Below are 27,619 nucleotides of genomic sequence, written 5' to 3'. Positions count from 1 at the left end.
GAAACCCTAACTAAGACAAGCCCCTATTCACAAGTACTTGCTATACATTTCAAAGCCCACACTAGCATCCTTGGCCCCTCTACCCTCCCCCATTCCTCCTCCGCTATGCTAGCCCCCAGAATGTTCCAGATTCCTGCTCTCTTTATAACAGCAAGGTTTCTCCCGCTGCCCAATGATTCTTGCTATCCTCCCTTCTCTCACAGATAGCCCCCGAAAAGTTCAGTTTCCTCCTTTCTCTCTCTGCTGTGGTCTCTTCCAGATGCCTCAGGATGTCCTCTCTCTCTTACAATCAAAACCTTCGTACTAACCACGGATCAGACATCTTGGTGGTTTCTTGAGCGGATCCTTGCACAATCAGTAACAGTTCTTTTAATAAAGCTCTCTGTCAGGAGAAAAGAGCAGAACGGAGGTGTCCCATGGACTTTTAGTTTCCCCAGGAGCACTCTGCAAGGGCCAGGAGGCCATGCTTATCTCACTGGCTAGTTTGTATTGGCTCAAACAATAGTCAGCTTCTAAATGTATGATTTGAGAATTAACCGAACATGTGGGCTCATGGCTGAAAAAGTCCACTGGACTTCAGACAAACAATGCCTGTCTAGGTTTTCACAACCTTTCTTGCTGAAATGCTCGGTTATTTAAATTCTCTGTGACACAGTTTTTTTCCACCTGTTTTTAAAATGGAGGCTATACAGTGTGAGGCATAAACAAGTCACCATGTCTCATACACTTCAGCAGCTTTCATTGCGCAAACTACGTAGTCGTTCACTGATTATTCACAGCTGCTGCAGATTTGCGTGGTTCTGAGCCGTGCAAATTACTCAACCTGAAGATGAGAAGCAACGCAAGTGTTTTAAAAATTAAATGGCCTGGTATCTAATCTAACGTGGGAGCAATATATCAAGGGATGAAACTGCATTACATAATCACTTGCCCTCTAGCAGACATCCAAGTCGAGACTTGGAGGGAGGGCCCTGGAGAGACTCAGAGACAGCAGCCTTGCTCTGTGCTTCAATGTGGCTCATTTCCAGTTGATGGGGACTCTTTCACGGAATGCATGCCTGCATGTGGTTTCCATGTTTCACTCCTGCATCTTCTTCATCAGCCTGCCCTCATCTCAGACTGAAAAGCCACCTTATAGTAAAGACAAACTAGGTTCCTTTCCTGTTTAGATTAAACCTCTGATTCTCAAGGATTGGGCTATGCCCCACCTGCAACCTTAGCTACAAATGGCTCTGTACTGCCTGTTCCAGGAAATGGTAACCATGTCTTTGTTTCAAGAAGTTGTGTATAACCATCTCACAACCTCACATTCATTTCAGAAGATTTCTTTTTTTTTCTTTTCACTTGTGTTCTTTATATTTTTTATTTTCTTTTTTTGCAGATTTTTTATTTGAATTAGAAACAAGATTGTTTTACATGTCAATCCCAGTTCCCTCTCCCTCCCCTCCTCCCCTCCCACCTTCCCCCCAACTAAACCCTCCCTATCACATATCCTTTCTGCTCCCCCTGGATGGTGAGGCCTTCCATAGGGTGTCATCAGAGTCTATCGTATCCTTTGGGGTAGGGCCTAGGTCCACCCCCGTGTGTCTTGGCTCAGGGAGTATTCCTCTATGTGGATTGGGCTCCCAAAGTCTACACCTATGCTAGGGATAAGTACTGAACTACTACAGGACGTCCTGTAGATTTCTGAGGTTTCTTCACTGAAACCCATGTTCCTGGGGTCTGGATCAGTCCCATGCTGGTATCCCAGCTATCTATGACCACCTGTTGTCACAACTCCCTTGTTATGACCACCTTGTAATCATGTCTGTGTTTCGGGCGGTCGTTTTGCCTAACTCGCTATGCTTCTGCTCTGCTCCTGTAACTGCACCTATTTTGCACACCAACTCCCTCATTTGGAAGCCCCCTACCCCTGATGACAAAATCCTTGTCTTTCTCACATCTGATGCTGACCTCTTGAACCCCACTTTTGGGGGAGACAGCCTATGTACACAAATAAAAAAGGCTTGCTTTAATCAATTGCTTCAATTAGTTTGGTCATGCTGGTTTGGGTCAGGGGTCTTTCTTCTTGAATCTTCGGGATTAACAGACACACACATTATCCCATGGGGTTAATTATTCCTGCAATTTCTCCAGCATGGCTTGTGGTGAACTTGCCTTCCTGAGAAGTTGTCCTGTCCTTGACCAGATGATTGGCCATCCCACCTACATCTAATTTTAAGGGATGAGGCAATGGTATGCCACCGCTCAGAGGTAGATTCTTTTGGTTGGAAAGCAACAGTTTCCCCTAAGTTTGCCTTCAGTGCCACCGTAGCAGTATTGTGAGAAGCTCCCTACCTCCCTCTTGGCCATTTTGTTCCTCGTTTAGTGAAATAATTAAGGCCTGATCAGTTAAGTAGTATGATTCCTGAACATCACCCAATTCCAGATTGTGTGTACAGTCTTTCCTTTTATCTGTTTCTAACTTAATTTTGGAAGCACTTTTCTGGAAGTATACAGAGTACTATGTAAAACAACAACAACAAACAACAACAAAACCAAACAACAGTTTGATACATATGAGCTACAAATAAAATTTTTTAAAAAATAATTTATTTTTGTTTTGTGTGTATTGGTGCTTTGCCTGCATGTATGTCTGTGTGAGGGTGTCAGATCTCTGGAGCTGGAGTTACAGACAGTTGTGAGCTGCCATGAGGGTGCTGGGAATTGAACCTGGGTCCTTGGGAAGAGCAGTCTGTGCTCTTAATCATTGAGCTCTTAATCATTAATCATCTCTCCAGCCCACAAATAAAAATTTTGTGTTGTGTTTCCATATAAGTATGAAAATACAAAAGAAGATAATTCCCATGTTGCTTTTGTCTCATAGGCAGATAGAGGTGTCCAGGGAATGAGAGACCACGTAGAAAGAAGAGTGTAGAAGAAGCAAAGGTCAGGGAAGGGAGGGCAGGAGAGAAAGGTCCTTTAAAAGCAGCAATCCATGAGGGAGGCAAGTCCTGAGCTGCCAGACTACAGAGGGCAAATGTAGACGACATAGAGGAGCCCCCAGAGTCCTGAGAGATAGGGAAAGAGATCATTTTCAATTAAAAAAGGCCTTTAGAATATTAGAAATGAAATCTTAAACTGTTCTTTCTCCAGGTGTAGTAGTAACTAAGGACACCCTCTGGGTCCTAACATTGACTATGAAACTAGAGTATAATACAATATGCGTATGCTTTATTTTTCCTTTCACCATAATCACCAATCCTTTTTGAAATCCTAGACAACCCCCCCCCCCACCCCAAACTGGCTTTTTAGCCTTCATCTTTGATTTTGGGAGCTTGGGCCTGTAAGAGCAACATTGGACATACTGCTGTATTACATGGTCTGTAGATTTTCACTTCCTGTCCTTTAAGTTCTTTTTAAAAAAGATTTTATTTATTTATTATGTATACAACATTCTGCTTCCATGTATATCTGCACACCAGAAGAGGGCACCAGATCTCATTACGGATGGTTGTGAGCCACCGTGTGGTTGCTGGGAATTGAACTTAGGACCTCTGGAAGAGCAGCCGGTGCTCTTAACCTCTGAGCCATCTCTCCAGCCCCCCCTTTTTTGTCCTATAAGTTATTGAAGTCAACTGCCGGAAGAGACCACTTGCGCATGCATGGCAAACACTTTATTTTCATGTGGATGTCTAAGAGGTTGGTGTTCATGAGATTTTAGAAAAGTTTCTAGACACCAATAACTCTTCATGAAATTAATTTTAATAATGAAGGTTTCTGGTACAGATAAGAGCGCTGGCTGAGATTCAGTGATTCCTTGAGAGTGAAGTGGATTTGTGGAGAGAGCATCCTAGCGTCACATTCCTGTAATAGCATTTATTTTACTTATTTCCTTAGTAGTGCTGGCTGAAGCATTTGGGACTTGGCCAGACCCACCTACTTTGCTGTATTTTAATAAAGATCTCCGTTAATATTTGGCATCACTGTTAAAGTATTTGGCTTCTCTCACATGCAAAATTGATGGTAATTGTTGCTGTTATTTTTCGGGGCTCCCTGATTTAGCAACTTACACAGAATACAGTCTACTTGCTTTTAGAATTCACGCCCCCCCCCATATTTTCATATGAAATATCGTGTATTATATGTTTCTGCAGATATTCCACTTTCTGGAGCTTATGTTAAACTGCCCATTTTTAGCTATAGAAGTATTTTTTTGGTCACAGAAGTAAGAGTTTGCAGTGTTTCCTGTGTGACATAATGAAGTTTTTATTATTATTATTATTTTTTTATGTGAGGGTATGGGGGTCTCAGTGCAGCACATTATGAAAGGCAGAATATTCTCCATCATTCCCCAGTTCTGGTTTCAAGCTGGTTTGGTTAAAAGCCATAGGAAGAAATATGTAACACACGGTGATCTACACATCCATAATAGACAGAATCCAATATACCGAAATAAAGGGAATTATGAAATACAGCATGGCATTTTCTCCCCTTGTGTATTTTATTTTTATATAAACCATCAGTTCATTTCATGAGTTATTTAAGGACTACGCTCTACAATTTGGAAAACAATGTTGCTCTGAAGTCTACAGAATGGAACGTGTGGGCCGTTTGGAAATGTGTGGACAGGATTTATTCAAGCTCTCCTTTTGGCTGAGCTGGTGTTTCAATCTTGACATAAACGTTTTAAAGTTATTTCAGAAACACATAATGCCAACCGAGTTTGAAATTGTTTTATCAAAAAGTAAATGTAATAATAAAGTGGTTTATCTTTCTCTATGGTTTTTAAGCATTTATTGGTGCGACACAAAAATGCTTTTCTCTTTTTTCTCTTGACAGATTGGCTATTTGATCTTCTTACGACTCTTTGTATTTTTCCTGCACGGTCACTTAGAAAGTTTTAAACAACATTTACTTAGGCTGCAACCATATTTATACGGTAGAATATTTTTTTATCTTTATGCTTATAAATGTTTTATGCTACATTTTAAGATGACTGTCACTATAAAGAGCATAAGCTGTTTCATGTTTCATGAAAAGTAATACCTGCAACGATGGCTCCTGGGCTGGGCAGTCTTTCTTCAGTGTTTGTTTTCCTTCAGAAACTCAGAATGTCTTGTGACAGCATTTAAAAGCCCAGCATCTTTGCAATCCGAATGTAATGCACAGTTCATCCTTATGAACTGTTGTCACCATCACCACCTGTGCCGTAGATGTCCAGGGTCTAACCTTGACTGCAGCCTCGTATTCTTTGACCATCACCTGGCTTTTCCCTTTCTTCTGCCCATCCTCATCCAGCCTTCAGTGAGAAGTTATTTATTTTCTTCCCAAGTGTGTGGTGGTGACCGAGACTCAGTCTCCTCACTTGTAACAATAACTATAAAGCAATGAAGTTCCCTAGAGGAGGTCTGCTGGACTGTAGATGCTGGACTGGAATAGCGAGAGAGAGGGCTCTGGGCCATCTCAGTCTGGTGGTGCAGCAGAATGTTGTGGCACTGAAGGAAAAGGCTTGTGGATTCAAGATACCTTTATTCTGATAAATACCAGCCAAACACAAGCCAGAGCGTGCCCAGGGGCAGCAAGGCAGGGAGGCCAGAGAGAAGGGGCAGTTGGAGGGAAAGAGACTGTGCTCAAGGTTGCTTAAGAGCCCATGCCTCGTCACTCTGACCTCACCTTGACCATGCCTTGACAGGCATGGCCAGGCACACCTGTAGCCAGTCCTTAGGAGGTGTGGTTACATAGCACTATGTAGGATCCTTTAAATTGCTCTGAATGGTACTACGAGGAAGAAAGACCACTTGCCCTGCCATTCAGCAATTATGATATGCATCCAGTTATACACTCCAAAGAAGGGATTGTGGAGAAATGGGCATTGAAAATGTAAATGATTGCAATGGGAATGTCGTAAGGCAAAGTAGTTGACTTTAGTTAATTGGTTCTAGGTTGATGTATAAGGAGGTGAGGGGTCAGGAGGGAGTTGATGCTTTTGTAATGACTAATATGGTCAAGATTTGGAAAAATGTGACAGCAAACTAGACCATCACAGAAAAAGTGAAGAGTAGGAGAATATAGGCGATATAGTTAAGAACACCCGAGGGTGTCCTGGGATGTCACGACCCATATAAAAGCCCCCTGAATCCATTTAATGTTGCTCATATGTAAATGTAAGTAGGGATGACCACTTGAGACTGGATAATCTCCTGGGGAGCTCATCCCTGGAGAAAACCAAATAGTAACCACATATATGCATTAGCATGTACCACATACAAAAAATAGTTATATATCATAATATATAATATTAAACCATATACACATTTTAATTAAACATTTCAAGAATTTCATAGGTGAATACCACACTTAAATCATTTCCACCTCTTCTTTCCCTCTCTAATTCTTCAGACCTCTTTCCAAACTCATGACCTCTTCTTTAACTGCATCCATGTACCTATGCATCTGTGAACGGAGCATGCTGAATCCATTTAGTGTTGCTCATGTGTGTAAGTGTTTCCGCCTGGTCACTGGGGAAATCTCACAAGGCTCCACCCCTACACGAGGAGACACCTGTGGTTAATGGCTGCCGAGAGAGGGAGAATATATTATTTAATCGTGCATCACAACTGTCAGACAAAGCTGCCCCAAATTATAAAAACTCTAATGTGATTTATTTATGGTGTAGTTTGCTTCCTCACCACCAGAGGACACACATACCATTACAAATTTTAGCTAGTTAGGGCGTCCAGGTACTGAATATAATTAATGCTTTCATAACTAAAAGATGAATGGAACACAATGCAAGGCAGTAATACATGTATTTCTCACCAATGATTTTCCTCCCAACAGCACTTTATTTTTCTGAAGTATCCTACCACAAGTATCCAAACGTCTTCTCAAACGTGCAGTTCATTCTGAAAGTGTCGGAAATTATATGTAAAAAAGAACTCCATTCTGAAACAGTCGTGGGAAATACAGGTGGAATAGAGGGCGTGTTTTCTGACTTGGTAGGTAACCAGATGCAGTGGATTTGCCCTGTCGAATAGCTATAAGGTAAAATTGCTATGGTTATATGCTCATGCTCGTCAGTCCAGCATGCATGCACTGTTGACGCTGAACTCAGCGGTGTGTGTGTGTGTGTGTGTGTGTGTGTGTGTGTGTGTGTGTGTGTGTGTGAACTCAGCGGGGATGGGGGTGGGGGAGGGTGAGGGTGAACTCAGCAAGGGTGGGGGAGGGAGAGGGTGACTAGCACATACTCTTGCTTATGCACAAATCTGGCTTCATAGATTACTAGATAAGGAATGGGCCCGCCACGTGATCTGTTATTCCTTTGAGAAGCACAATGGCATGACATCTCTTCCACATGGGTCCCATCTCAGTCACTCAGAGACAAATAATAGAGTAGCTTAGGTTCCTAAGTTAACATTTTAGCATATTCTAGTTCGTTAAGGGGAGGGATGTAAAGTGTCGACTGGCTACGGAACACATGTGCTATGTCATGTTCTTCCTGAAATAACATTTAATATGCCATTAATGCCAACCTAAACCTTCTTCCCAAAGTTCTCAAACTGTCCAGGCGTGGTGGTGCACGCCTTTAGTCACAAGGGAAGCAGAAGCAGGCAGACCTCTGTGAGTTCAAGGCCAGCCTTGTCTAGTCAGTTTAAGGCCAGCCAAAGCTACACAGTGAGATCCTCCCCACTCCAAAAAAGTTCAAATTGAGAGATTAAAATAATTCTAGTACAAAAGTTAAACTTTATAGTTATGTTATTAATAATCAATTTACACGATAAGCAATAATTATGCAAATACAAGTTCAATGAGCCATGTAATTGTGTATAGGACAGATATTTCCCAAAGGGCAAACTTCATTCTCTTTGGTAATAATCTCTCTACTTCCTTTACTCAAATATTTTCTGAAAAATAATGTAAGAACTGCGAGACAGGGTTTTTTCTCATTATTCTAATCTTTATAACTTATAAATGGAAAATTTATTCTTTTTAACTTCCCCCAAATATTCATGTCTTTTGCTCGTGTGTGTGGTGTGCCTGGTGTGTTTATTCTCCTTTGCATGTGTGTGGGGTGCATATGAGCATGTGTGCATGCATGTTTGTTTATGTGGCTGTGGAGGCCAGAGGCAGAAGTGGGAACCTTCTTTGATTGCTCTGGATTCTCTTGGCATATTCAGTCTTTCTCTGAACCCGGGATGGTCCATTCCACGTAGCTAGACTATCTACCCAGCTTGCTCTGAGATCCCTTCTCCAATTCCAGAGAGCTGCCGTTGTAGGTGGGATGTTCAAGCAGCCCAGATTTTGTGTGTGTTCTGTGGATTCACACTCTGGTTCTCACGCTTGTGCAGCAAGCCCTTCACCCACTGGACCCTCTCCCCAGCCTGGGAAGATTCCTTTAACCTAATGTAAGTTCTAATGATAAGGGCACATGTAAAAATTCCTTTTAAAAATAGCTTTATTTATGTGTGACCTCATAGTCTTCCCACACTCCCTTTAGTGCCTTTCAAACATTAACTAAATTTAACAGATGAGAAAATGCATTTTATTATGTACGTTTGTCATTTTTAAGCCTTAAGTATTTGTCTCTTGGCTCATTGGTGATAAACCATCTATATAAAGAGAGATGTTTGCTAAGTAATTTGAACCATTTGGTTATAATTAGGAATGAACACAGATTGTGCCACGGAAAGAGAGGCACTTGTCTTTAAGTTTAAGACGTGTTTTGACCTGCTTGACCACTGCCTGTGTGATGTAGGTGTCTGTTTAGCTTTTCTAGACAACCATTTGCTCATTGTAAAGAAGAAAAGCTCTGTTCATTTTCGTGATCATCACCATCATCATCACCGTTATCACTATGATGGCCGCCATCAGAGCTGCCTGAATGGAATAAATAAAATTGTGCTTTGTGAAGGAAAAGGCATAAAAACACGGGCATCAAGCACTGAAAATATATTGAAGGAGTCACTTTAGCCTAGGCAGTTGGCTTCAGCCTAGGCCGTTCACAATGACTTCCAGCGATCTCAGTGTTGTATGTCTTGAATCTGGTGCTGTGCGATCTGCATGCTACACAGATGCTTTGGCTCAGGGGAGGCCACTGCTAGTTTCCATGCTGGTGCTCTTGAAGAACACATCTGTTTACCTTCGGAAGTTGCAGAGGCGTGCTGCTAGAAGGGGCAAAGCTGACAGACAGCTCGTGGAAGGAATGTGTCTGCCCAGAGTGACATGCGCAGTCACTCGGTCTCTTTGTAGCGTTTCTACTTTGTAGAACAAAAGACCTAAATTCTATTTCAGCTCCATCCGTGTGATTCTCTGAGGGGACTATAACACATTTGGGGCTGTCAGGTTTATTGCCTTTCTTTTTCTTCTCCAATTACTTCATAATATAAAGACTATAAAGGATAGTGGAGGCACAGCGCTCCTAAATCATGGCTGGTCTAATCAGCACTGATTCATGGTGTGATTGCAAGCCCTAAAGTTCCCTAGTTTCCACCCAATTTCTCCAGTGTGGTATTTCTAAGCCAGCCTCTCCAGTTCAGTTGAGCATCTGCCCATCCAATACCCATTTCGTTCCTTACTTTGGGGAATGAGAGAGGAAAAAAAGAGGCAATAGAATGTACAATGTACAGTACTGGTCATTTTCCCTCCTGTGCTTACTGGTGCTATATTACAGTTCAGGATTTATTCATCTATCCATCATCTCTTCTGATTATACTAAAAGGTCTGTCCACAGCCTATGTTGGCCATTGTAAAATATTTTATGTTTTAATGCTTGTAGAAATGGAGTAAAAGCTGTTCTTGGATTTGTTCGGCAATGAATGCTAGAACTGCTTTAAAAAATCCTGTAGAATTTACATACTATAAAATACACAATATAGATTTTGGTTTTATCTATAAATAGAAAACTTTCTTTCCTTGCTACCAGACACAGTTTCTTCTTCTAATGTTCTTTTAAGTGATCCAGACCCATAGTTCCCACCAACTTTGACAAGCGGTACACTTTTATTAGCTTTGCCATCTTGGAGCCCCACTTGCAGCATTGAATTTCTGTCCTGTGCTCAGTGGCAGAGCTGAATTTTCTAAGCACAGTTGTTGAATTGTAATAGCATAGTTCTTTGGACTTTAAACTCAGTTAAAATAGAGCAGACCCTTTATTAGATGGCATAATCTAAAGTACAAATAGTTCCCTGAAAAGTAGCAGATTCACCAATTTGATATTCTGACGTGATCAGCAGTCTTCACATACTCAGTAAGGATGTGACCTAAATCTGAGTCACTCTGCTGTTTCATGAGCGTAAATGATGCTAACAGCACCTTCGTAATGAGACACACACTTTTTAAAATTGGGAGCATTAGCCAGTGATTCATGTTAGTATTTGCTTGACACATTTGTATTAAGAGGTCTTTTCAGCTGGCATTGGTGGCACACGCCTTTAATCCCAGTACTCGGGAGGCAGAGGCAGGCGGATCTCTGTGAGTTTGAGGCCAGCTTGGTCTGCAGAGTGAGTTCCAGGATAGGCTCCAAAGCCACAGAGAAACCGTGTCTCGACAACAAAAAAGAGGTCTTTTCATGGCAATGTCACTGTCCCCTAAAATGACTGAAAACAGGATGAAACCCAAAGTGTCTCATCTGAGCAGCCACAACAGAGCTCACACCTCCCATCTCATCTCAGTTGTAAAGAACCCATCAGTTACTAAGAGGTAATGTTCTATAGTCTACAAATGCCATGCTGTACAAGCCGCAGGCGACAGTCCAAAGCTGGGCAGGAATGAAGGGAGATGGAGAAATCACCCAAAGTAGTAAAAGAAAAGAGAAAAAAAAAGAAAAAAGAAGGAAGGTAGGCAGGCAAGCAGAAAGGGCTGTGTCTGTGTACATGCTCGTGTGTGTGCAGGGGTATGTGTGGGTGGAAGCCGGGGATCAGCACCTTGCATCTTCTTGCCTCTGTTTACCCTGTAGCTGAGGTGGTGAACACTATTGTGCCCAGCCTTGTTGACTGCTGAGGATCTGAACTCAATATCTGAACAAAGGTAGCTTAAGTTTGCCATCCCCCTGCTTCAGCCTCTCTTGTTGTGGGGTCACGAGCTTTGGCCATACAGCTTACCTCCTAATGTTTTATTTACCATGTATTAGTACAAATGCACACACACACACACACACACACACACACACACACACACACACACATATATACGTATAAATATATGTGATATATCTTATATATTTATATCTGATATAAATATACATGTTTACCTAACTTAATAGTCTTTGTAGCTACATAGTATCTATGATCTAGGAAAGTATTGCTTTAATTTAATTGGCTGGGCCATTTCAAAGTTTCAAAACAGATCTCTATCTCTGTTTATGTGGACTTGAAACCCAAGGACTGTCAGACATGTGGCTAAGACACCTGGGGCCATTGAGACAATTTCATTTATATGGCTTTTACTTTTTGAACAGGCTCCAGCACAAAGCAGAAAATTGAGTTATGTGTGCATTTCCCAAAGTCAGCATGTCTCAGTTCAATCAATGCCTTGCATTATCTCAGAAGACAACTTCCCTGTGGAATATTGCAATGCTCCAAACATGGCTTTGGACTTGGTTTCTTTTCTGAATTACCACTCCCAGGGCCAGCAAGCTTCTGCAGACCTTGACTCCAGCCGTTCTCTCTAGTATCTAACTATCCCTAACACGAAAAGAATAGATACACTTCCAAAGAACATAACTAAACAGCTTACTAGAAACTTGAGAGGCTTTAATTTGAAATTTTATCTGAACCTCTAGCTTTTAAAGAGGACTCAACATGAAGACTGCCTTTAAGTTTAGCTATGATATTTTATATAATAGCCGAAGACAATGGAGTCCTTTAGATTTAAAGCATATCTTAGCACTATGGACTATGAACTGCTTGCGATCTGAGTACATAGAAGAGGGTGTTACCTTGAAAAAATCCAAAAAACCAAAAACCAAAAAACCCAAAGTGGTGAGAGTGCTATGTTTTCCTGGAATGCCAATCACTGTAGCAGAGCAATTATGTAATGAACCTGGCAGGGAACACTTGGAGAAAACAAACAAAAGCTTCCTTGCATCTGAATTGGTAGTCTTTTAAAAGCAGTTGCTCAACAGACACTGGCAGTGTCTGTAAGACTTGTGTTTGGTTGTTAATGAGGAAGAAACCCACCCCTCAGAGCCCAGCTTGTCACTAGATCTTTCTTTAAATTTTCCCTTTTGCCTTTTGATCAGCTGTTATGAAGAAGGGAGACACACAGGCTCTGGGAATCATGCATCCAATAGTGTCCCTTCAGAGGATCTGGGAATTGTAACACATGGATTTGTGTAAAAAATATAAACTTATATAATAAGTATACATCTTTAGCATAACAAGCTTGTGTCAACTATGCATACCCAATAGAAATATTTATAGATGATTCCACTTCGTAAAACATGAGGTATAAGTGAATATTCATTTTGATTTTTATATTTAAAATGTATTTTCAAGTCTGTGTGGGTTAAAGAATGCCTTGGCAGATCTGTCTCCATGTTGTCATTTCAGGAGCACATGGCGCTGGATCAAGGGGGCTATGAAGTCAACCAGCTGCTCTGGCACTGCGTGGCTGCCTGGTCTTGTGTTCAGAACAATAGTCCTCAGCTGAATGAAGTGCTTGAACATCTCCTCTTCCACAAGACGAAGCTTCAAACAAAATGCTGGTAAGGGCAATTCCATAAATCCAGAGTGACTCAGAGAGACCTTTGTACTGAAATGTTAATCACGGCTCAGTTGACTCTGAATACACTTTATAGTTTCAGTTCCAAAGACAAAGGCGATGTACAATATTTTATATTGGTGGTATCAGCCAACTGTTGCAGTCTCTGTTGTCTTCTTTTGCTGGATGCTCGGTGTAGTTTGTCTCTATTAGATGAAATGTTACCGATAAGAAATTCAATCCATGTTTAAGACATTTTCTTCTCATGTTGTTAGCTCCTAGCAATGAATCATCTGTTATATATTTGAAAGGAATGTACTGATACTATTTTCTCTGGGCCTTTCAAAGAGATATACAAGAAAATTGAATTTCAGGAAGGCTTAGCTTCTTCTAGTCCATGTGTTAATTTAAGAAGGGACATAGATGTCCCACAAAAGCAGACTGAGTACAGTGGAAGGAAGGCTGTAGTTTTTATAGACTGACCACTAATAATGATCTATATTTGTGAAGTTCAATGGGTTGTGTGTGTGTTTCTGTGTATTCCATGTATACATACACCACATTTAAAATACATTCATCTCTTGGGTAATGATGGTGCACACCTTTGATCTCAGGACTCAGGAAGCAGAGGCAGGTGGATCTCTGAGTTCAAAGCCAGCCTGGTCTACAGAGTGAGTTCCAGAATAGCCAGGGCTCTACACAGAGAAAAACTGTCTTGAAAAGCCAAAAACCAAAAACCAAACCAAACAAAAAAGTCAAAACCAAAACAAAAAACCAGAAAAACCAAAGAAGAAGTCAAGTCAGGCCTTTGTCTTTCAAATTGGGTTATTGATTTGCTTGATCTTTAATTATTTGTGTTCCTTATATATTTTAGATATTAATTCATCAGATGCATAATTTTCCTTCACATATGAGTTCTTTCTGTCTTTCCCCCCTTCCTTCCCATTTCCCTCTTCCTCTCTTTTTTCTTCTGTTTTTCTTTGACAAAGTCCCCTGTAGCTCAGTTTAGCTCTGTCTAGGCTGGCCTTGATCCTGTGGTTGACTAGAGACTAGAACATGATCCTTAGTGTCCTAGTAGAGGGTGTTCCCCAGGGCATCGCTGCACTGTCACTGGTAACTGCCCTGGTCATCTGAATCTTTATTTCTTTTCCTGGGTGGATGTGATCATATAAGGTTGGAAAAGTCGTGCACAGTCTTGAAGAGAAGAGGGGTGAACTGATAAAGTTGTTATCAATGACTGCAAATAATAGAAGGGACACAGCAATTGTCTCAATATTGCCAAATCGTTTTGATACTGTTTCTTGAGTTTTTCATTTTAGGAAGGTAATCTTTTTTTTTTTTTTTTTTTAAACAAAATTAGATTAAAGACTTGCTAGGACCGTTAAAATGGCTCCTCACTTGCCACTAAGCCTGAGGACCCGAGATCAATTCCTGGAACATGCATGGTAGAAGATGAGAATTAACTCTCACCTACACTCATGTGCCTTGTATACACACAACTAAATAAATTAAAGTTTATCTTTAAGAGATTGACTATTTTTAAAGCTTTCGTTAAATCTGTTCACAATAGCATCACAGTAAGTATGAAAATAACGTTTTGTAATTCAGTGTTTAGAGTACTTACATAACAACATACACAGATTCCACGAGGTCATCACTCCAGATAAAACAAAGCATGGTCTAATTATCAGAACAACACTAGAAATGGCTTCATGCCCTCTAGGGGGATTTTCCTGTTATCTTCATGGTGTCCTCTATGACACCCTTGAGGGTAAAGTGAAAACTGAGGAAGTAAACTATATTTAGAATAGAGATATTGACTGGATGCAGAGAAGTGGGCTCTGTCAAGATTTTCTTGATTGTGACATTTGAGGGAAGATACCTTTCAGCTCCCAAATACAACACTAGTGAGGAGTAAACAAAGAAATGTCAGTTCCCATGTGTGTCAGAGACAACACAATGATGAATAACATTGAGATATTTAAAGTAATGAAAGACAACTTGACCAAGATATCCAATGAATTTCATATACAGTGGCCAGATCTGTCCATAAAATAAGTAGTTCTCGGTTGTTCGTTCTGATTGGTTGGTCTGTAGCTAACTCATATATCTCCCCTGTGGCTTCTTATAACCCCATTTTAAGACTATCCACGACACAAAAGGAAACAGAAACCATCAGGGGTTTGTAAGTCTGAAAATGGACAGGGTCAGGATCCATGAGAGGACACACACACACACACACACACACACACACACACACACACACACACACACACTCATACTCCCATACTCAAATACACACACTCATACACTCACACCCCCCCTCCCCAACAACCATTATCATAATTAGAGCAGTCTTAATGGGGACGTTGCTGTCCCAAGAGGGAAGGCCGTCCTAAAGCCAGCACAGTATGAGTCACAAAGGAGACTGGGAGACTGGACACTGCAGGAGCCTGCAGATGCCACACAGTGGCCTTTGTTTCCCCAGAGCTAGAGACAGGCAGGTTTCTCCCTAACATGGCTGAATTTCATACCCTATCTCAGCGTCTCAGTGTTCTACCCGGTAGTCTTGACTTTCACAAAGTGCCCACTTACTTTGGTGAGACAGCTCAAACCAACTCCAAAGGCTTTCAAATCTAACATGAAAAAACTGTTTTTCTAATTGAGTTCTTGGTCCATTGAAGACTGCTGAGAAATGCAGCAAGACATTTCAACAGAACACCACCATAAAAATCTCATCACCCAAAGCAAAATAGCCAGTTTATTGTATCCCTTGTGTGTATTAAAAAAAAAAAAAGCTTGGTGATTTAAAACTGTATCAATGTGGCAAATGCTTATTGGACTTTAGAGTATTTGTGTTTGTATCAAAGTGAAGAAAGAACCAGCTGCTTGGGGAGAGAGACCCTGCATGCCCCAGCCAGACCACTGGCCACATTGTCTGTCTGCATCCCCAGCCCTGGTAACTCCAGCTTCCACGGGGAAGCCTCACTGGCAGCATTTAAACAAAAGTCGTGGTGCAGTCCCCTCCTCTCTCCAGAGTGGAGATGGATGACTGTGTGAGCGCTCAGGTTTCTGTTTCCCTGATTATTCTTGATTCACATCCCATTCTCCATAGCTCTATGGATCCTCCACACTGTAAGTATTTAGTCCGCTAGTGGGAGAAATACAAACCTGTGCGTCACTGCCTCGTCACTCAGTGAGGGAAACATTCACCTCCAGTCAGGAGACCTGCGTCTGGGAGCTCTTTCTAGCCGCCCCGCTTTCAATGAGTTCCTTAACACTGACCAACCAGTTTGTTGACCATTTAGAGGAAAAAGAACCATCCTTTTCACCATTTCTCCCACCCCTTCCCTCCCTCTAAACCTTCCCATGTAAACCATTCTCTCTTTCAAATCAGGACATCTTTAACTATTGCTGCATACGTGTGTGTGTGTGTGTGTGTGTGTGTGTGTACATAAGACATATATAATACATAGTATATATAAACACATCCCACTCAGTCTGTATAATGTTGCTTATGTGTATATTGTTCTGTCAATTCTCAAAAAGTTTCTGAGAGGTTTAAATAAGATATGTCTCCCCTACTTTATGTTCTTCTAACTCACATTTGAACTGATTTTCCTCAGTTAGCCTCTGGCGGCTGAGATTTTACTTCAGTGCACCTTCTCATAAGTTCCTCAAATTACTTTTCTTCTCCCCTCCAGCCCCCCCTTTTGAGACAGAGTCTCACCGTATGGTTTTATCTGGCTGGGAGTTAACTATGTAGACCAACCTGGCCTTGAACTCACGGAAATCTGCCTGCCTCTGCCTCTCCCCCTCCCCCCTTTCCTAACCTAGCGTCTGAATGGGCTGCAAATACATCTGTTGCAATTCACACCTGCTCCCTGGCTCTCTAGCCCCACTTTCACAGCCTTGTAAAGTTTTAGCTTGTATTGCGCGGTCATTTCCTAACTGGCCTCTTGGATGTCAATCTTCCCCTAGGAAACGTGTCTCATGCGATGTGCTGCCAGGGTTAGCACACTATTGCCATTGCACCCCTCTTCCGATTGACAGTGCTGCCTGAGGGATGGCTTTCCATGACACAGGAGCCCCAGACAGTGTCACACAACTTACACTGTATTGGAAAACCAATAAAAGCAGAAATGAAAGATCCCGTTGGCTGGATTCACTGCCATTAGCCACACAGACTGCCGAAAGTGGCTGTGGGAACGGACAGGGGAGGAGGACTCAGTGGTTGTGTGTCTGAGAAACAGTGGTCTTTGCTCTCTGACGGTGCTTCTGGTCTTCCCCAACGGCTTCCCTGCTGCCACAAGGATGAAGGAACTCCTGTAACCCAGTGGAAGAACTGTTTCAGCAGACAGAATGAAGATCACAATTTTCATGTAGTCATCTCTTTCAAACACACACACACACACACACACACACACACACACACGCTATGCAAGAGAAAGGAATTCTTTTAGCTATGTTTCCAGGAGGGCAACACACCAATACCCTTACACAATGGGCCCTAGACTAATAAATCGCTACTAACCCTACTCTACTTTGTCTCTTAATATACTCTTTGTGGCATTAAGTGAAGTTTTAAAAAATTTGCTACCTTTTGCTTAGAGAATTAATGATATGTTAGCATTTAATTCTGCATGCTTTTGGGGGCTCCCCTGTCACTGCCTCCTGTCTTGTCAGGGGAGCCCTGTGATTACCAATGTGTTCCATGTCACATCCAGTTTTATGTGGATTTGAGGGAATAGAACTCAGGTATTGACACTTGTGTGGCCAGTACCTTTTCCTCTAAGCCATGTCCTTGGGTTCCTGTAAGAAGTATTGTTAAGAGTTATGGTTTTCTCTGAGGAATCAGACTGGTACTTTTTCTTAGCCCTTGTCATGGTATAAATTTTCACTGGTCCCAAGGGAGTCTGCTTCTCTAGTTTTCACTTTACTTATGCCAGAATGAGAGGGAACCGATGGAATTTTATGGTTTAAGCGAAGATACTGGACACCCATGTGTCCTCACTACCATAGTAATGCCCACTCCTGCGCGGCCCCCCCTCCCCCGCATCATTTTTTCTTGTTGCCTCCCTACTTACTTGTCTGTCATTTGAATCTTGCTAACTCTGAAGAAAGATGAAGAGATAAAGATAAAATGAAGTACAGAATTAAGAGTACAGATACATTATTTTTTTTTAAACCTGTATCCTGAGGCAAAGGATTATCTGTATTTTTTCCCTGATTCTGTGACTCACAGGACAAATTGAAGATGAGTGTAATTATTTTTTTCCCAGCATTTTTCCCTTTGGGACACAGTCTGCTGCGTTTCCCAATGTTGATACTGGGCATTTTCTCATAACCCAGGTCCACCAATTTTATGGCTGTGCTGTCCCTGTAAGTTGCTGTGTGTGACTTTTTCTTGTTATCAGTTTTCAAGGTTGTATGGTTTTGGATATAGTCAGTGTTTGCTGAAATATTTATGGCAAGGTTGGAATAACCTCTGTGAATGTTACCAATTGGAGACAGTTTAGTTTCATTTTTCCCAAAAGGCAGCCCGCTCATAGGGAATGCGGTTTAGAGGGGTAAGGGGAACCTAGAAGAATTCTTTCAGAGCCGGATGGTCTCACTTCCTTACAGACGTGTGTGGGTGTAAATATATGTGAAGCCTGGTTCAGTCTCTTTACACTATTAAAGGAAATGCACAGCACCTGTTGAAGCTTGCTCGTTACCTGTTTGGTTGCAAAGTTTTGTGAAATCAAGTTACCGATAACGTAACTTTTCCTGCATTTTTATGAGCTTGAGGAGGAGGGAGTGTTGCGTCAGCGTGTCCAGCCCGTTCTTCCCTATGTGGGCATTGATTTTCAGTTTTGACTTTTAACAAATTTCATCTCACATGTATTGATGCATCTATTCTATTTTTGGTATCGCAGTCTGCAGCATTGATTGAAAATAGCGTGTTTCTAGTGAGGCAGCATTTTTTTTTTTTTTCTCTGCTGCAAGTGGCAGATGGTTGAAAAATCCATAGTTCAGTGAGTGTGCCCTAGTTTAGACACAGTTTGCCACACATAAAAGAGGACAGAGGAGATAAAGGCTATGGAGGCAGGCGGTCCTCAGGGGTGTGCGGGTGGGGGAAGCTTCTGAACTGTCTTCCCTGGGCCTTGACCCTCCTAGGGAGCAGGCGTGGTGAGCGTGAGGAATGACTGGGAGTTCGTTTCCGCAACTCTGAGACTTTACAGAGAAAGTTAACAAACTCTTTACCTTGCAGCACTGGAGAAATAGTAACTCAGTTCAGCCCAACTCTGTAATCCAGTCGTTTCAAGTTGGTGATGACCCAAGGCTACCAGACTTTGCTACTTATTTATTTACATAGACGACTAAACTAAGACTGAGCTGGGGGAAGTGATGCACTGTTTGTTCAGCAGCGTAAACTTTTAAGCAGCAGAGCTACGGTTCTGTGTGGTGTTTTGGACACTGAAGAACATGTTAGTACATTCAGTGTTAGGTGGATTGGTTGGAATTTGGTTTTCTCTGCATTAGAGAAATCCAGCTACACTTGGGTGACCAGATAGGGCTTCCATTTTCCAGGACAAAAATGCATTGTGATGTAGGTGCTTAGTCCTCCTGTCTCTTGTCCCCCATCTCTAGCGTGCGTGCGACTTTCACTGTTGTCACTGTAATGTGGAATTACCACGTATTCCGGGCAAGGGGAAGAGGTTGAATGAAGGAGATGAAAACTGTTTTTCTAAATAATCTTCTTCTTCTTCTTCTTCTTCTTCTTCTTCTTCTTCTTCTTCTTCTTCTTCTTTTTCTTCTTCTTCTTCCTCCTCCTCCTCCTCCTCCTCCTCCTCCTCCTCCTCCTCCTCCCTCCTCCTCCTAGTTTACCTAGGAGTTTTTCTTTGTATTTTTGTCTCATGTAGGCTGGGCCGACTCTGACCTTCTATCCCTCCCGCCTCAGCCTGTCGAGCGGTGGTATTACAGGTGTGCATCACCACACCTGGTGATCTAATTTCGCTTCTGTCTCGTTGGCCACGTCAACATAACATGCTGCTTTCAATATTCAGGGACACAAGGACTTAATTTTTGAAGTCAAATGTGCTGAGATTTATGATATGCTACGTCTCAGTACATTCTGATGTAGATCTGTCACTTTTGACAAATCTACTCATCTCTTCCATCCAAGTCACACAGCGTTCCACACCGAGGGTGCGATCTGTGCCAAGCATTTTGCTCTCTTGAGTGGAACTCCTGCTCTTTTAACAGGCAACAGTCGGCACCCGCCACAGCGAGGTTCAGTGTTGAAACACTTAAGAAATGACTTAGAAAAGGAAGGACTGCAAAACAGTACCATACGCCAGAGAAGATGTTAGGTACGGCCAAGCGAGCATTAGAGGGAATGTGTGCAAGCTCCTCAGGCTTTCTGTGTCTACAGTCCAGAACATTCAAAAGAAAGGTATCGGCAAAGTCTGAGATGACTCTGTAGCCATCAGACTTAAACCAAGTAGGATAATGGGTGCGAACGCTCCCCAAGATCCGGAAAACTCTGCCCGTGTATTTAGAGCTTTTTGTCCTTTTTGTCACCTATCTTCTTAGCATTGTGTGATTGCAGAACACAATGGGCTCCATGATGGACTGTTCTTACAAACACAGCATGCATGTTGGTCACATCTACCATCTCATTGCTCTACCTTAGCCCTTTGACCCCATCCTGCAGGCTCCCATCCCTTTCCCATAGAGAAGCTGCTCTATGCCCTCCCTCTTCATGTCTTTTTGAGGCATCTAGATTCTGAATAAAAGATAAAGATGGGTACTGGTTTTTCTGAGCCTGGCTTCATTCACTTAACATTGAGTGTTTTCATAGGGCAAGGATGAAGAGCAGACCTATCCTTAAAGACCCGAATAGCACAGTAATGAAATTCAATCCTACTTGTTAAATGCCCTGGATGCTAAATTTATTAACTATCTAAAACCAAGGCAATAGGCAGATCTCAGGGCAGGCAATTTTACACTTGCTACCTCTTAATTCTCTTTCCACCCATTTCTATTTCAGTTGGGTGAACCAAAAACAAGGGCATGAAATGTAAAATTTCTTGAAAACCTCATTCCGTGTGAACATTCATGTCTAACAACTTCCATTATAAATTCCCACTTACATAACATTTAAAAACTACCCTATGACCTTATTCATTTTTAAATGAAATATACATTTTATTTAGAGATACGTCAATTTCTAAAGAATGCAATAATCCTGAGTTTTTGGAGTATTTACCTAGATAGTTTGTCACTTGTTCCGTAAGCTTGGAAAGAAAACATTCCTCAAATTGACCCCTTTGAAGAAAGAAAGTGAAGTGAGAGGCCCTCTTGAGGGCCTGGGGGTTCTCTGAAGAGCTGCAGCCCTCGGATGCAGCATCAGTCAGTATCCACAAACAGATAAGGAGGATGCATAGTTCTTACTTTGCCAGCCCTGAGTCCAGTATCTTAAATCATGCATCCTTCCAAAATGTCACTCTGCTTTGTAGATTTTCATTGTAATCCATGCCAATAAAAATCTCTCACGATAGAAAATAAATAGACCCAATAATCCAAACCTTCATTCCCTTTGGCTTCAATGCCTTTTCATATGAATCGATTATTCTTATTTTTATTAAGGTCTTTGTCACTTGTTCACAATGCAGGTTGGATTCAGTGCTGGCTTTGATGGTCCTGGGAGAGGCTGCTAAGTTGAACTTGGCCTGCTTGAAGACACTGATGGGCCTCGTGAAAGATTTCATTCTGAGTATCTTCTCTGTCGATAACCAGGTAACGCCTTGCAGTTGAGACGTGAAAAAGACCTGCATGGAGGCAGGCTTTGTTCTTCTCACCATGCAAATTACACATTGCATTTGAGCATGCCATGTGTACACATCTGTAGTAATTCTAGTTAATTATAAAAGTGAATATTCACTTACCACAAAATCACGATTTATCATAAACATTTCATTATCATGTCTGTTACACCTTGCATCTTACACTTTCACTATCCAATCTGCTTGGATGCACCTATCCATCACTGGAAAACACAGGACCCATGACCCAGTTAGAATCAGAAAAACAATTAGCTTTATATGCTCGTTCACAACTATATCTCCTGATGCCCTTTCTTGTTCTCTTGTCTGCATGCTGTGCTGTAACCGTGTGTGCATTTGTTTACACAAAACATATATTATTGGCTAGATTCCAAACATGAGGGAGAAAGTGTACAATCCAGTGTGAAATTCTAAATGGCTTTTCGAACAATGTAATAGTTCATTAAGATGTATAGAGTTTGGGTCTGCTTTATTTTATTTGAATTTTTTTATTTTTATAATTGTAATTAGACCAGTTATAAAATAGAAACAAGCTTCTTTTACATGTCAATCTCAGTCCCCTCTCCCACCCCTCCTACCCTGCCCACCCCTATCCCAACCCCTTTCTGCTCCCCAGGGGGATGAGGCCGTCCATGGGGGGCAATCTTCAAAGTCTATCTTATCATTTGGAGCAGGGCCTAGGCCCTCCCAGTGTGTCTAGGCTGAGAGAGTTTCCCTCTATATGGACTGGGCTTCCGAAGTCCATTAATGTACTAGGAATAAATACTGATCCACTACCAGAGGCCCCATAGATTGCCCAGGTCTCCAAACTGACACCCTCATTCAGGGGGTCTGGATCAGTCCTATGCTGGTTTCCCAGCTATCAGTCTGGGGTCTCTGAGCCCCCCTTGTTCAGCTGTTTCTGTGAGTCTTGATCCCTTTGCTTATCACTCCTCCCTCTCTGCAACTGGATTCCAGGAATTCAGTTTAGTGTCTAGCTGTGGGTGTCTGCTTCTGCTTCCATCAGCTACTGGGTGAAGGCTCTAGGATGGCATATAAGGTGGTCATCAATCTCATTATCGGAGAAGGGCATTTAAGGCAGCCTCTCCACTATTGCTTAGATTGTTGGTTGGGGTCAAACTTGTAGATCTCTGGACATTTCCCTAGTGCCAGAATTTTCTTTAAATCTATAATGACTCCCTGTATTATGGTGTCTCTTTTCTTGCTCTCCTCTATTCTTTCCCTGGCTATATCTTCTTGATCTCCCATGTCCTCCTCTCCTCTCCTCCCCTCCCTTTCTCTTTCTTCTAGCTCCCTCTCCTCTCCCTCCATGGTCCCAATTAGTTCAGGAGATCTTGTCCCTTTCCCTTTCTCTGGGGGATCATGTATGTCTTTCTTAGGGTCCTACTTGTTTCTTAGCTTCTCTGGCAATGTGGATTGTAGGATGGTAATCCTTTGCTCTATGTCTAAAATCCATATATGAGTGAGTACATTCCGTGTTTGTCTTTTTGAGACTAAGTTACTTCACTCAGGATGGTTTCTTCTAGTTCCATCCATTTGCCTGAGAATTTCAAGATTCCATTGTTTTTTTTTTTCCCCCACTGAGTAGTACTCCATTGTGTAAATGTACCACATTTTCTCTATCCATTCTTCAGTTGAGGGACATCTAGGTTGCTTACAGGTTCTGGCTGTTACAAATAATGCTGCTGTGAACATAGTTGAACCGATGTCTTTGTTGTATGAATGTGCTTCTTTTGGGTATATGCCTAAGAGTGGAATTGCTGGATCTTGTGGTAGACTGATTCCCATTTTCCTGAGGAACTGCTATACTGATTTCAAAAGTGGCTGTACAAGCTGGCACTCCCACCAGCAATGGAGGAGTGTTCCCCTTTCTCCACATCCTCTCCAGCATAATCTATAATTGGTGTTTTTATTTTAGCCATTCTGACAGGAGTAAGATGGTATCTCAGAATTGTTTTGATTTGCATTTCCTATTGGCTAAGGATGTTGAACACTTTCTTAAGTGTCTATCAGCCATTTTAGATTCCTCTATTGAGAATTCTCTATTTAGTTCTGTGTACTACTTTTTAATTGGATTAATTGGTGTTTTGGAGATTAGCTTCTTGAGTTCTTTGTATATTTTGGAGATCAGCCCTCTGTCAGATGTGGGGTTGGTGAATATCTTTTCCCAGTCTGTGGGATGTCGTTTTGTCTTGCTGACTATGTCCTTTGCCTTACAAAGCTTCTCAGTTTCAGGAGGTCCCATTTATTAATTGTTGATCTCAATGTCTGTGCTACTGGTGTAATGTTCAGGAATCGGTCTCCTGTACCGATTAATTCAAGGTTTTTCCCACTTTATCTTCTAGTAGGTTCAGTGTTGCTGGGTTTATTTTGAGATCTTTGATCCATTTTGACTTAAGTTTTGTGCAGGGCGAAAGGCTGGGGTCTATCTGTAGTCTTCTACATGTTTGCATCCAGTTATGCCAGCACCATTTGTTGAAGATGTTCTCTTTGTTCCAGCGTATATATTTGGATTGTTTGTCAAAAATCAGGTGTTCATAGGTGTGTGGGTTATTATCAGGGTTTTCAATTCTATTCCATTGGTTTACCTGTCCATATTTGTGCCAATACCAAGCTATTTTCAGGACTATAGCTCTGTAATAGAGCTTAAAGTTAGGGATGGTGATACCTCCAGAAGTTCCTCTATTGTACAGGGTTGTTTTGGCTATCCTGGGTCTTTTGTTTTTCCATATAAAGTTGAGAATTGTCCTTTCAAGGTCTGTGAAGAATTGTGCTGGGATTTTGATAGGGATCACATTGAATCTGTAGATTGCTTTTGGCAAGATTGCCATATTTTACTATGTTGATCCTACCTATCCAAGAGCATGGGAGATCTTTCCATTTTCTGGTATCTTCTTCAATTTCCTTTTTTAATGACTCAAAGTTCTTGTCATACAGGTCTTTCACCTGTTTGGTTAGAGTTACCCCAAGATATTTTTTGTTGTTTGTGTCTATTGTAAAGGTTGATGTTTCTCTGATTTCTTTCTCAGCACATTTATTGTCTATATATAGACAATACTGATTTTTCTGAGTTAATCTTGTATCCTGCCACTTTACTGAAGGTGTTTATCACCTGTAGGTGTCCGCTGGTAGAATTCTTTGGGTCAGTTATGTAGACTATCATATCATCTGCAAATAGTGAAAATTTGACTTCTTCCTTTCCAATTTGCATCCCCTTGATCTCCTTTTTTGTTGTCTTATTGCTCTAGCTAGAACTTCAAGGACAATATTGAAGAAGTATGGAGAGAGTGGACAACCTGTCTTGTTCCTGATTTTAGAGGAATCTTGAGTTTGTTTCCATTTAGTTTGATGTCGGTTGTCGGTTTGCTGTATATTGCCTTATGTTTAGGTATGTTCCTGTTCCTCGATTTCTCCAAGACCTTTATCATGAAGGGATGTTGAATTTTGTCAAAGGCTTTTTCAGCATCTAGTGAGATGATCATGTGGTTTTTCTTTTTCAGTTTGTTTATATGGTGGATTACATTGATGGATTTTTGTATGTTGAACCATCCCTGCATCCTTGATATGAAGCCTACTTGATCATGGTCTATGGCTTTCCTGATGTGTTCTTGGATTTGATTTGCCAGTATTTTATTGAGTATTTTTGCATCAATGTTAATGAGGGAGATTGGCCTGTAGTTCTGTATCTTAGTTGTGCCTTTGTGTGGTTTGGGCACCAAGGTAATTGTACCCTCTAAAAAGAGTTTGGCAATGACCCTTCTGCTTCTATTTTGTGGAACAATTTGAAGAGTATTGGTGTTAGCTCTTCTTTGAATTTCTGGTAGAATTCTGCGCTGAAACCATCTGGCCCTGGCCTTTTTTTGGTTGGAAGGCTTTTGATGACTGCTTCTATTTCATTAGGGACTATAGGTCTGTTTAAATTGCTTATCTGTTCTTGATTTAATTTTGGTAAGTGATATCTATCCAGAAAATTGTCCATTTCCTTTAGATTTTCAAATTTTGAGTAGTACAGGTTTTCAAAGTATGACCTGATGATTCTCTGGATTTCCTCAGTGTCTGTTGTTATGTCCCCCTTTTCATTTCTGATTTAGTTAATTTGTGTGTTCACTCTCTGTGGTTTGGTAAGTTTGAATAAAGGTTTGTCTTATCTTGTTGATTTTCTCGAAGAGCCAATTCTTCGTTACATTGTTTCTTTGTATTGTTTTCCTAGTTTCTACTTTATTGACTTCAGCCCTCAATTTTATTATTTCCTGGCATCTACTCCTCCAGGGTGAATTTGCTTCTTTTTGTTCAAGAGCTTTCAGTTGTGCTGTCAATTCTCTAGTGTGACTATTCTCCAGTTTCTTCATGTGGGCACTTACTGCTATGAACTTTCCTCTTAGTACTGCTTCCAAAGTGTCCCATAGGTATGGGTATGTTGTGTCTTCATTCTCATTGAATTCTAGGAGGTCTTTAATTTTGTTTTTTATTTCTTCCTTGACCCAGGAATGGTGCAATTTTGCATTATTCAATTTCCATGAGTTTGTAGGTCTTCTGCAATTTGTGTTGTTGTTGAATTTAAAGCATGGTGGTCTGATAAGACACAGTGGGTTATTCCAATTTTTTGTACCTGTTGAGGTTTGTTATGTTGCCAAGTATTTGGTTCATTTTAGAGAAGGTTCCATGTGGCACTAAGAAGAACGTATATTCTTTTGTGTTTGGATGGAATGTTCTATAGATATCTGTTAAACCCAATTGGGTCATAACTTCTATCATAACTTTGTTTCTTTGTTAAGTTTCTGTCTGGTGGTCCTGTCTAGTGGTGAGAGTGGGGTTTTGAATTCTCCCATTATAAGTGTCTGAGGTTTTATATGTGATTTGAGTTCTAGTAATGTTTCTTTTACAAACGTGGATGCCTTTGTATTTGGGGCATAAATGTTCAGAATTGAGACTTCATCTTGATGGATTTCTCCATTGATTAATATGAAATGACCTTCTTCATCTCTTTTGATTGATTTTAGTTCAAAGTCTAATTTGTTAGATATTAGGATTGCTACCCCTGCTTGTTTCTTGGGTCCATTTGATTAGAAAATCTTTTCCCAAACCTTAACTCTGAGGTACGTCTGTCTTTGAAGTTGAGGTGTGTTTCTTGTATGCAGCAGAAGGATGAATTCTGTCTTCTTATCCATTCTGTCAGTCTGTGTCTTTATATAGGCGAGTTAAGACCATTAATATTGAGGGATATTAATGACCATTGATTGTTCATTCTTATCTGTTTTGGATTTGTTGTTGTTGTAATTGTGTGTGGATTTCCTCCCCTTTTTTCTTTTGGCTGTTGGTAAAGTCGATTATCTATTGCCTATGTTTTTCTGGTTGTAGTTAACTTCCTTGTGTTGGAGTTTTCCTTCCAGAACTTTCTGTAGGGTTGGATAAGTGGATACGTATTGTTTAAATCTGGTTTTGTCATGGAATATTTTGTTTTCTCCAACTATATTGATTGAAAGCTTTGCTGGGTATAGTAGTCTGGGCTGGCATCCATGGTCTCTTAGTGTAGGTAGAACATCTATTTCAGGTCTTGAACTGTTTCCTTCATCTGTTTAATTGTTTTTTTCTTGGCTTTCTTTAAGAGATTTATTGATTTCTTGTATTTTTTTTTTCTTCCATTTCTTTAAGGGATTTTCTCATATCCTCTTTGAGGGCCTCTATCATTTTCATGAAGTTGTTTTTAAGGTCATTCTCTTCTGCTTCATCTGTCCTGGGATGTTCAGGTCTTGCTGGTGTAGATTCCCTAGATTCCGGTGGTGTCATATTGGTTTTTCTGGTTTTGAATGTGTTTTTATATTGTTTTCTTCCCATCCCTTCTTCTGGTGGGTGTAGAAGGAGTCTCTTCCTCTCCTGGTGGGTACGGGACCAAGGTTCCCTTCTGGTGGGTACAAACAGGTCCGATACTCTGATGCCTCTTCTTTTCCTCATCCTATGGGCAGAGAAAAGGACTACAATGCTGGCTGGCAGTCTCTGGGTGGTCTGGACCCTGCTGTGATGGGATCCTCAGTGCACAGTCCCCAGGCCTTAGGTGTCTCTGAGCAGGGCCCAGAAGGTGGGCCGGAAACGGGCCCAAGCTTACCTCA

General features: G+C 41.3%; 1 protein-coding gene across 2 annotated transcripts in view; it reads left to right on the top strand.

Annotated features, from left to right (window-relative positions):
- Tmem232 (transmembrane protein 232) overlaps positions 1–27,619 on the top strand; it is a 199,950-nt gene that overhangs the window by 22,932 nt on the left and 149,399 nt on the right. For both annotated transcript variants that reach the window (XM_035441170.1, XM_027397757.2), the window contains exons 6-9: positions 4,822–4,921; positions 6,823–6,980; positions 12,531–12,685; positions 21,342–21,465. In XM_035441170.1, coding sequence (XP_035297061.1) covers positions 4,822–4,921; positions 6,823–6,980; positions 12,531–12,685; positions 21,342–21,465 — 537 coding nt within the window. The remainder of the gene's footprint in view (positions 1–4,821; positions 4,922–6,822; positions 6,981–12,530; positions 12,686–21,341; positions 21,466–27,619) is intronic.

Source organism: Cricetulus griseus, chromosome 2 (assembly GCF_003668045.3).
Source record: "Cricetulus griseus strain 17A/GY chromosome 2, alternate assembly CriGri-PICRH-1.0, whole genome shotgun sequence".
Taxonomy (NCBI): Eukaryota; Metazoa; Chordata; class Mammalia; order Rodentia; family Cricetidae; genus Cricetulus; species Cricetulus griseus.
The sequence above is the reverse complement of the archived record's forward strand: the minus strand, read 5'-3'. Positions and strand labels throughout refer to the sequence as shown.